At 49.0% G+C, this 11799-nt stretch overlaps 1 protein-coding gene across 1 annotated transcript in view; it reads left to right on the top strand.

Moving 5' to 3' along the window:
* LOC115131756 (RNA-binding motif, single-stranded-interacting protein 3-like) overlaps positions 1–11799 on the top strand; it is a 225349-nt gene that overhangs the window by 37718 nt on the left and 175832 nt on the right. The window contains exons 2-3 of the mRNA XM_029663709.2: positions 1123–1280; positions 11353–11411. Coding sequence (XP_029519569.1) covers positions 1123–1280; positions 11353–11411 — 217 coding nt within the window. The remainder of the gene's footprint in view (positions 1–1122; positions 1281–11352; positions 11412–11799) is intronic.

Below are 11799 nucleotides of genomic sequence, written 5' to 3'. Positions count from 1 at the left end.
TGTCCAGTCTGCTTCCTAAATGGACTGTGTACTACCACCAGGTCTTGCTTTCTCTCTCTCTCTCTCTTTCTCTCTCTCTCTCTCTTTCTCCCCCCACAATATGCTGTAGCTCGGCAGCGAGGAACCACATTGTTTGTACTCAATACTCTACTCAGAGAGTGGCTGGCCGTCAGTTCCAGTTAGCCCAGCATGATAATTGGCCTCCCATTGATAGACGTGGGCTCCCTTCACGCTCCAGGGGCCTCGGCTCATTGTCAGAGGAGGCGACACACTGCCCGAGCACACTCAAAACAGCACATCAAATCAGCCATGCTTCACGGGCCGGGTGCTAATGTGCGGGGCGGATACGATGAGTGGTGCGTGTGTGTTTGTTTTATCCGGGGGTAGGAGGTCTCCCAAATCACAGTGTGCAGTGTCTCTCCGGGGAGGCTATGAGGTTAACGTGGTTAACTGGAGCCGCTGGTGGCGTTTAAGCTATACTCTCTCGCTTTTCTCCTCTTTCTCCATCACTGCCCACCCCTTTCTCTCTCTCTCTCTCGTACTATTCCTTCCTTTCTTTCTTTCTTTCTGTCTGTCTGTCTTTCTTTCTTTCTCCCCCTCACCCGTTCTCCCTCTCTATGTCTTCTATGCCCACAGGGGCCCCACGTTCCCATCCCTGGAATAGAGATATAAATGGGATGTGAGCAGGGAGCCCTGACTCTCACACCATAAATCCACACTAATGGGAACACAGCCACATGGAGGGGGAGAGAGGAGGCTGCAGAGAGAGAGAAAGAGAAAAGGGAAGAGAGATTTAGTGTAGAGAGAAGGAAGAAATCGTGGAAATGTAGATTTGTGATATAGCTGGGGAGGTTTGTAGGCACAAATGTGAAGCGCGAAAGAGTGAATAGTTCACAGGTTGTTGGTTCCGTTAAAACCATCAATAACAAATGAAATGTCACTCCCCCTCAAAAAATGCACTCCAACCAACATCTCTCAACACATATTTTTCCGTCTGTCTAACCCCTCTCGATCTCCCTATCTATCTCTCTCTCTCTCTCAAAGATGTGTGAGTTACTCACACTACTACACACTAAAAAATACATTTTTAGCCCTAACCCCTCCTCTCTTCTCTCCCTGCAGCAGCCCTATGCTCCACCCCCTCACCCCATGGCTCCGCCCAGCCCCAGCCATAACAGCTGCAGTCATGGCGGATCCGAGCAGCTGAGTAAAACTAACCTGTACATCCGAGGCCTGCCCCCGGGGACCACGGACCAGGATCTCATCAAGCTCTGCCAACCGTGAGTGTGGTACATACACAGATGATGAGAAACGCACACCCTTGCTCGTACACACATACACTCACTCACTCACTCACTCACTCACTCACTCACTCACTCACTCACTCACTCACTCACTCACTCACTCACTCACTCACTCACTCACTCACACAGACACACCTACCTGCTGGTACACACACACCCTCATTTAAGCTGTGTATAAAAGAGTGTATAAAAGAAACAGACACAGGTAATCATAAAAGCTCTGCCAGGTGTGTGTCTGATACAAAAACACCCATGCGCATGGATATACACACACACCTACACTCAGCTCAATAAAGCCCTAATAAAGCTGAGATTGGACTGCCTCCCCCAGGAACCATGGACCAGAACCTCATCAAGCTGCAACACACAGACACGCACACACACACACGCACAAGCCCCTCACACACACACACACACGCACAAGCCCCTCACACACACACACACACACACACACACACACACACGCACAAGCCCCCTCACACACACACACACACACACACACACACACACACACACACACACACACACACACACACACACACACACACACACACACGCACAAGCCCCTCACACTCACACACACACACACACACACACACACAAGCCACACACACACACACACAAGCCACACACACACACACACAAACAGCATTGTTCGGCTCCATTAAAATCCTCCACGTCTTAATCGATGAAAGGGTCAAGATCATTAATAAAGACACTGCAAATTGTGAAATACAGGCAAAAGGGAAGTCTGCTGGTTACGTGTCCTTTTCTTGCCCATCTTTTCAGACGTATCCCAGTCGAACGTAGCCAATCGTTTCATGATCTTATGGAATCGGAATGCTCTCCCTATGTCAGAAGTCCCGCATGTCTCCATATTGACCCATCACAATTCCATTAGCTAGAGAGAGCAAGCGCGATAAGAGCGCGGCGGTACTCAGCGTTTTGACACTGCATATCTCTTAGCCACATAGTCCCCTTCTGTACAAATATCACTGTAGGCCGTTTCAATTTATTTTTCCAATTCAGTGTGGTCTTGAATTTGAGGCCAGACGTTTTTCAGAAGGGCATTGTCGGGAACTTAAGTAAAGTACCCGGCAGTGAAGGTTCAAATATCATTCTGTGGTTTACTAGCTCCTGTACCTCAAAACATGACAAAACATTGGACAAACACCATTACTACCTCACTGTCCTCTAGTGGATGCTTCCCCTCCCTTCCTCCCACGCACTCTGTCCTCAGCATTTCTCTCCCCTGTATTTTTGCCAGTCGCCTTCGTCCGTATTGTCTAAGTGCCCCCAAGGTTGCCCGAGGTCTGCCGTGCCAATGAAAATCCAATGCCAATGAAACTTTAATTAGCCAGCCACTGTTTCAGGCACAGGCGGGTAGTAACATTTTCACAAAGGTCATCTGGCGCTGCAGTCTGTGACACCCGGGTCCTCCTCCCACCCCAACCTGCTCCAACCCCACCATAATGGCATCCTCCCTTGGCCCGACGCCTTGTCCCCCAGGGCTTCATGTTAAACTGAAACCTCTGAAATGAGCTGTTGCAGTTTTCGGAAAATGAGGAGTCCTAGGGGGTTTTTCAACCACCTCTCAGCCGCCCGAGTTATTATCAGTATCATGGGGTTGTCTGACTCTGCCTGTGTGTGTGTGTGTGTGGCAGCATTTTCCTCTCAGAGATTAGTCTTGAAAACCCGACCCTAGGCAACAGTGACTAGGCAACAGTGACTAGGGTCGGGTTTCAATGACAGACTCTGTTGGCAACTTCTCTAAAGAAGAAAAAATGATCCGGCGTGAGTCCTCTTCGGACACACAACTCTCTCAGCAAATCACGATTCCAGAACGTTGCGATACGAAACCAGAGTTTGCAGTGATTTTAGTGAAGGTAGTTAATGCAAACTAGCCTCTTGCATTTCGCACTCATTAAATATTATCCCCGTGATATCCATTAAAAAAAAATATAATATTCAAGCAGATAAGGCACTTAAGGTAGTCCATCATATCCAATGATGACTTCCACTACTGCTTGTGGGTTCGTTGATGACTGTACAATCCGATGCGGGAGGCACACTCTCTGCCACGGAAAGAGCACACAAAGGCCTGTCCTGTTGAGGCCAGTGGTCATATGTCTTCTCTGTCACTTCGCCCACGGCCAACTGCACTCCTTGAGTCCGCGCCAATCTGGACGGAGACGGGGTTTATCCACAACTTCTTTAGCGGTTGTCTTCAGTTGGTCTTTTAGCCTCTTTTTTTTCTGCTCACCTGAAGAGTGATGGCCCAGTTCTGGCTGTCTGTACAGCATCTTTCGCGGGAGGCGGTCCTCTGGCATCCAGACAGCATGGCCCGAGCCATCTAAGCTGGTGGTGGTGTGAAGTACACCTCAATGCTCCTGCAGTTGGTTCTCTGTTCTCGCAATGTGGCACACGGTCCTGCCAGGTCACTTTCAACATGCGTTGAAGCCATTTTATGTCAAAGGACTCTAGTAAGTGTCGGCTGTAGACTATCCATGTTTCACATCCATGAAGGAGTGTAGATACACACACTGCCTGGTAGACTGCAGCTTTGGTGTGAAGGGGATAAGGAAGTGACGTAGTTCGTCTATGCCTAAAGGGTCCGTCTTTGAAACCAGACCCTAGTCACTGTTGCTTAGGGTCGGGGGTGTTCGAGACAACTCTGATTACTCTGAGTCCTTGTGGTGTGCTGAGCCATGCCGGTTCCCGAGACAGGTTCACGGGGTCACACACACTGTGGAACAGCCCCAGCAGTCCAGGCCCCGTATCTCTAAAGTAAACACAGTGCCGCCAACTGACGCATTCTTGAGAGTGTGCCATATCGTAGCTGCTGATTGGAGGTTGTTACACGCCGGCCTGAGAGATGCTTGGAAATGCCAAAGTTCTCTCAAATTGCAGCGGCCACTCCTACATGAAAATGAACCGCGATCCGCTCTGTGACCGTAACGATACGATGCGGCGAGCTACAGTCTCCAAAGAGTCCTAACACTCACCTACTACAACTTCCTCTACTACTTCAAACATAGCCAAAAGAAAAGGGAGTCAATAACAACAATGGCCACGGAGGTTCAAATTCTACGCAATTAATGGGATTTGGGAGTGTGCTTAATCTATTTTATTCAATTGGCTGAGTCTGTAGCTTTCCAGAACCATCAGCCTGATATATGGGCATGGAGGAGCAGCCAGAGAAGGGGGTTTGGCTGAACACCCAGAGCAAGAGAGACCTGGATGGAACAGCCGTTACCGTTAGAAAAATGCCAGGCAGGTGGGGCACAGGGCCAAGCATAACCCACCCATGGGGTGTGTAGCCAACGCTAACCCCCGAGCCCTCTTGGGCAACGGGAGACTTTATGATCCATTTGACTACCCAAGCGATTGGGCAGCCCCAGGGTTTTCTTGTTGCAGTCCACCACCCAGGAGAGGTAGAGGGGCTGAACCAGCTCGCTGGTTCTTTTGAGTAAAGAGCATTTTTAGACAAGGCGCTCGAGACCAGACATAGGGCCCACACCTGGAATAACAGAAGCATTCAAGCTCACATTCTCCCTGCCAGTGGCCTAAATCCATAACTCAAACATGTACATTGCAAAGGACCCCAGAGCTTCCCTCCCTACCCTCGCTTCCGTCCTCCTCCCTTTTGACTTCTTTGTTTTCCACCTCCCTCCTGCTTTCATCCATCCCGCCCTTCTGGATCTCTGCACCCAATTTAATCCGCAGTCCAGCTACAGCTGTGCTCTCTATCACACTGCTTTCCCTCGCCCCATCAAATGGAGAGAAACCCAAATCAAGAGCTAATCACCGCCAATTGTCCCCAAAAAACTTTCCCATGTGTGGCGAGGGATGGAGGAGTGAGAGAGTGGGGAGTGAGAGGTTTGGAGAGCTCCACACAGCAGAGGAAGGAGGAAGAGGTGACCCTGGGACCACCTGTTCCACAGAGCCTCTGCGATCCGAAGCGCCACATTATCCATCGTGACTCTCAGAGGCCCTCTGTTGACGCGAACCGGCCGGCTATCAGAGCCTCCCCGATCCCACGGGCTCCTTTTCAACAAACTGCCAAAGAGATGAAGTGTGAGAAAAGACACTCCAGTCAGCCCAGACTCGGCTCTTTCGCCGCCGTCATCGTCGCCCTACACTTTCAGTCCAGCTCCGCCTTTCCTGGCCCTTTCTCTCTCTCTCTCTTTCTCCGTCTCTCCCTCTCTCTCCTTCTCTGTCCAGTCAACCAACTCCGCCGCACGTCCTTCAGAACAGCCCGAGATAACGGCGCTTAACCTCTGAGGCAGTGAGGCAACCGCAAGAATGCCCAGACCGAACTAATATGTTGTATCCTCCACAACATTGATTTGGAGAGCAGTTGCTGTGCAGTGGCTGATATGCCCCCAGGCAATCTCCTACATTATTTATCCCTCAATTACTATGTACATGGTATCGGGACAGCTTGGCTTTTCATAGGCACTCCCTCTGTTTGTTTCTTTACAGCCAGTTACAGCCAGTACACCCACTCTGCTGGGAAGCGTCAGGTAGCCTAGCGGTTAAGAGCTTTGGGCCAGTAACCGAAAGGTCGCTGGTTCGAATTCCAGAGAGGACTAGGTAAAAAATCTGCCGATGTGCCCTTAAACAAAGCACTTAACCGTAAGTCACTCTGGATAAGAGTGTCTGCTAAATGACTAAAATGTCAAATGAAAGCTCCACCCCATCCATTACAGGTGCAGCAGCCGTCAGCCTTAAGACTGGTTGACGTGAGGGCAGGAAGCCGAGCGCTCGGGACTCTACAGTTTCCCTCCCAGATGCTTTGACACTCTCTGTCCCTTCCCCCTCTTTCTCTCTCTTTCCCTTTCATCTGGAGTAGTGTGGAGAAAGCAACACAGATGAGATGTGTTCATTTGTGCGTGTCAGACAGAAATGCGTGGCATGTCGGCTTGACAGGTTGTAGACGGCCGTGGACAAACAGGAGCTATTTTGGAACGCTGAAGCCTGAAAGAGAACTGTGGTACTGTGGAAAATAGCCATATGCCTATTACTCATTCTATTAAACACACACACACACATACGTACAAACACACACACACACAACACACACACACACACACACACACACACACACACACACAAAAACACTGCCATTTTTCTCTCCCACTCACTCCATTAAAAGCACTCCATATCTATAGTGGAGCCCCTGTAGTCGCTCACTCTCTCTTGTTCTCTCTCTCAGGTCCTCTTGTTCTCTCACTCTCTCGCTCTTGTTCCCCCCCCCTCTCTTTTTCTTTCTATCTCTCCCTCCTGCCCTCCCTATGGGTGGAGAGCTCTGTGATGAGCTCCAATCTGATGATCGGCCAACATCTTTCACCAGCACTACCTGTCAGAAATGCATTATCCTGTGTGTGTGTGTGTGTGTGTGTGTGTGTGTGTGTGTGTGTGTGTGTGTGTGTGTGTGTGTGTGTGTGTGTGTTATTTTTGGCCTGATACAGATCCTGGGTTGACAAGGACATCACCACTAAATCATTCTCAGGTCAGGTGCTAACTCAACCATGGCCGACACTGGTGATGCTCAACCAGGCTAGCCTCAGTCAGAGCCCCTTAAAGGTGACGAAGGGCCAGATCCCGGATGGGTGGCTAACAGAATCGTAAGGAGGAAATGCAACCCAAGCTTGGTTTTTTTCCAGCCCTGGGCCAGTTGACATGTCATCTTGTGAGTGAGCCAGCAAAGTATTGGCCTAATTCACCGGGTCACCATTTGTCAGAGGGCCGTCGTTGCCAGGGGAGCCATCACAATTCATTTCAAATGCAGAAACGTCAAGATGACATTTAGAAATAGAACTGTTGCCTTCCAGCAGTGGGAATACGTTCCACAGTGGGTGGGACCAGAGGGTGAGGAGGGCCAAAGAGCTTAGACCTACAGTTCACAGAAAACCATTGTATCACCTGATAGATGCAGGGAGAGAAGAGCTTAAGAACCGACAACGGTGACATCTTGTACCGTGGTAGTGCAGCGGCCATACTGTGGGATATCTTCAAAGGGCAGGTCCCTCTACAGTACACAAGTACAGCTCAGGAGAGTGGCTTGTGATTGATTTTGATTCAGTTCTACTTGAGTGACCAGCGGGTCTCCCCCCAATGCCAGGTGTCCATCAGGATAGAGCAGGCTAGTTCAGCAGTGCGCAGCACCTGCCTGTCTGTCTCTGCCGTTCACTGTGAGACTGGGCCTGCGTCCTAAATGACACCCTGTTCCCTATATAGCTCCCTGGGCTCTGGTCAAAAGTAGTGCACTATATAGGGAAATATAGTGCCATTTGGAACACACTGGGTCCCCTGCCCTTAACCCTCTGTTCTATAGTCACAGAGGATGCTCCCAGGTCAACTGGTCCTAGTCCTTAATAGCCCACAGCACTAATAGCTGTGATTTGACCCCTGTCTGTCAGGCTCACCTTTAGAGCTCTGAGGGGGAGTCGGTTGAGCTTGCGGGTCAACCGGAACGTGGCAATAACTCAACCCGGAACGTTGCACTAAAGTATGGTGCCATCTCTCACTTTCCTGCTTTCAATCTATCTCTCTTCCTCTTCCTCTGTCTACCACTCTCTCTCTCCCTCTAGCCGTACCTGCCCATTCAGAATATGTGTAAAAACAGTGACACCTGTCTCTTAAATTACCATCAAACATTGAGTAATATAAACGCAAAACTCAAGAGATGAACTGACACAGACGCCACACAGCCAGGGTCCCCCATCTGCCTCTGGGGTACACAGCGGGATCACTTTCTTTCAATTTCCTCCTTTCAAACTCCTCCCCAAACCTAGGGGCCCAAGGGCCTGTCAGACCCCTCTTCAGATACCCTGGGGTGTTTACACACACACACACACACACACACACACACACACACACACACACACACACACACAGAGAGAGGAGAGAATGTGACTGTATCCCCTAGAGGTTGTGGTTATACCATGTGGTCAGCAGAAGGGAGGTAGGGAAACACAGACATGGAGCAGGAACTGCCTGGAGCTGTTTCCCACCTACCTGTCATGCCACTTCACACGTCTACTGCAGCAAACAGACATGCAGACAGCGAGGGCGCTTTGGAGAGCCAGCGGGGGGACAACGCCACGCTTGGGTGGTCCGCCAGTCCCCCTCACCCCTCCTCCTGCAAAGCTGCACCAGTGATGTGTGTTGGCTCTGGTCTGCTCTCCATGTAAGAACCACTTCACCCCCCAGCGCAATGGCGGAAATATGCCTGGATCATTTCACCCAGAGAGGGCAAAAAGGAGATGCAGATATTCAATGGATCCAATATGATCCAATGTCTCGTCGTCAGGCCTCCACCCGAAAAGTAGAAGCTGCGGTTGAGGCTAGGCACCGTGCTTCAATTCCTAGAAAGCTTTAGAACGAATGACGCCTTTTACAGTTGCCTCAATTTGTACGATGTTCAACGGCATAGAACCACATATAAAAAAGTGTATTTTTATTTATCCTTTTTAGTCTCGTCGTCTCGAATTCTTGATTGGATATGGCGGTGGAATGATTGGCAGAGAAAGAGGAAGGGAGAAAGAGTGAGAGGAAGAGGGGGAAAGACAATACCACATTTGACCATATAATAGCACTCTCAGCTTTCCAAGAAAACATCAATTGAGACATTTATGGTCTGTTTACATATATTTCCGAAGTTTTTTACACAGAACACTGGTAGGAAACCCGTATAAAATGTATGTATGATCATATGACAATATTTTAGCTTGACAATCATTCTATTACACAATTTCTGATATATCACATGCATGTGTTTTATTTTCCTGCATAAGTCAAATCAGTATTATGCCTCTAATGCCATTCATTACAATTAGGCTGGTTAGGATGTCCTCTCCGCCCCATGGCAATATGTGTAGAATAGCAGGAAGTTAGCTTTAGAAATGCCAAATTCTCTCATCCTCAATTCAATATATGTAGAATACCATGAAATTAACTGTAAAACTGCACATTTTCCTCTCCACCCCATGGCAATATGTGTAGAATAGCATGAAATGATCTTTCAAAATGCCAAATTCTCTGAGCCTCATTGCAAAATGTGTAGAATAGCAGGAGGTGAGATATTAAAATGCAAATTTTTCTCTTTGCCCCATGGCGAAATTAGTAGAATTGTAGGACGTTAACTGTTTCCCCGAGAGAGAAACTGTGTTACGCCACCGCAGAGAGAGGGACAGAGGGAATTAGGAGAGGGACAGAGGAGGAGAGGGAACGAGGGAGAGAGAGAAAAAGAGGGAAAGAGCGAGAGAGGGACTGGGTGAGGACTGACTAGGACCATTAAAGTCCGAGATGACGGAGACTGACAGTGATTGAAATAGGATTAGAGGAGACCGGCTCGAGCAGAGCGACAGCATCACCAGTGTTAAACCTGGGCTTCACAGGGACTGTCTCTGTCACATCAAAGTCATGGAAGAGAAGCCGCCAGCACGGTGTCCACACACACACACACACACACACACACACACACACACACACACACACACACCTTCGCATACACAAACATATATATGTGGCTCGTACACGGCTTGTATTCCCTGTTTATTACCAATATTCTCCATGATGGGCTCGATGCCTGATTCTGCATTTTCTTTTCATCCCACTCCTGGTGTCTTTGTCGGGTATTTTTGGATCACAGACACGATGCATTGATGAACCATCTTTAACAATTAATGAGACGAGTTGTCTCCTGGTCCCAGTGGACCCAAACAAAGTTCTAATGAGAACTTTCCCCAACCCCATGCCAATCGGAGGCCTTTTTAACTGTTTCCCAGAACGAGCCGACACACACACACACACACACACACACACACACGCTCTTGCCCATTTTCGCACATACACACAACCAGACACGCAGAAAACACATGCACACCTTAGTTAGTGCTACGTTAATGTCACAATCGATGTGTAACTTCATTGAGTTTCCAATGCATGTTCCGTTTTTTCTCTCCACCATAGTTCATTTGTCACGTGCACAGGACACGGCAGGTGTAAACGAAGGCTTTTTCCTCAACAGTGCACCATCAATAACAAGCATACAATGTTTGCTTTGAGTATATCAATGGCATCAAATATATGCACCAGCCCCGTGTTGAATCCAATCTTTTCTATTGCTCATGGGAGACGCCCTCAAACTCCCTCGGGGAATACAAATCCCCGTTGATATTTCTTACCAGGTAAGTCAAATTACCCTGTGTCTCTCGCTCCCATAAAATACAATCGACTGATTGGTATCAATGAGGCTAAGTTTCCGCCTGCCGGGCTGCGTCCCTAATGGCGCCTTGTTCCCATAGAGGTGCACTACTTTTGACACCAGGCATATTGGGAACTGGTGCCGTTTGGGACCCAGCCACCGTCAAAATTACCCTGCGTCTCGATCCCATCAAGACAACAGTCTGATTGGTATCCAGGAGTCTGAGTGTCAGGCTGTAGTTTTTCCTCTTTGTGCTCATCAGTTCATGCCTGCCACCCACCCCACCGCAGCATGCAATAAATAGAGTCTTCGCTGTGCGTTGAGAAATGGCACAATTATCCCCCGCTGGTGAAATATGGGCCAGGAAGCTCCACACTTCCCTATGTACACACACACACACACACACACACACACAAGGGCAAGTACAGGCACGCACGCATACACACAGGCACAAACACACAGGCAGGCACACACACACAGAGCTGCCTGATGCCGTCGTCCTCTAGTCCACACACAGTCCATAACGATGGGGTTTTTGCCACAGCAAGTCATAGTGCAGTTGTTTGATTAATGGGAGAGATGAAGTGGTAGTAGACATTCCCGATGTGTTAACTTCCGCTGTGTTTATTTCCCAGCAGCGGTAATGGTTATCAAGAGAGCAATCGTGCCTCACTACATTTATACATTTTTAGGCCAAGTGGAGGTTAGAGAATTGAGAGAGGACAAAATAGCCTACTGTAATGGTAATAGCACTACTGAATTCTAAGAATATTCCCGATGTTATGTCCTAGAACCATTCCACCGAGTAATTCTGCTTCTCTCTTCTCTTCACAGATATGGGAAAATAGTGTCAACCAAGGCCATCCTGGACAAGAACACCAACCAGTGCAAAGGTATGTCACCAAAGTCACTGTATCCCAAATGGCACCGTATTCCCTTGGTAGTGCACTACTTTTGACCAGGGCACTATGTAGGGAATAGGGTGCCATTTGGGCTGAGCCTTGTGTTAGCCACCGAGAGCCTTGTGTCTGCCACCGTCCACGGCGCAGCGATCACTCATCAAAGCAGATGTTGTCAGAGGAAGCGTTCGGTGCCAAGCCCCCTGGCATGAGCACAGACCTCAGTCAAGAAAGCACCTGCATGTCGCAAATCAACGATTTAGCAGTTACCGCTAGCTGGAGAAAGGATGGAGGTTAATGACCCAACGAGGCCCAACGATGAAGTTCGCTCGCCGGAAGGACGTCAGACGATGGGCAGTTGTTGAGCAGCCCCTCCCTAGCT

Source organism: Oncorhynchus nerka, linkage group LG7 (genome assembly GCF_034236695.1).
Source record: "Oncorhynchus nerka isolate Pitt River linkage group LG7, Oner_Uvic_2.0, whole genome shotgun sequence".
Classification (NCBI taxonomy): Eukaryota; Metazoa; Chordata; class Actinopteri; order Salmoniformes; family Salmonidae; genus Oncorhynchus; species Oncorhynchus nerka.
This window is presented reverse-complemented; position numbering and strand designations above follow the sequence as displayed.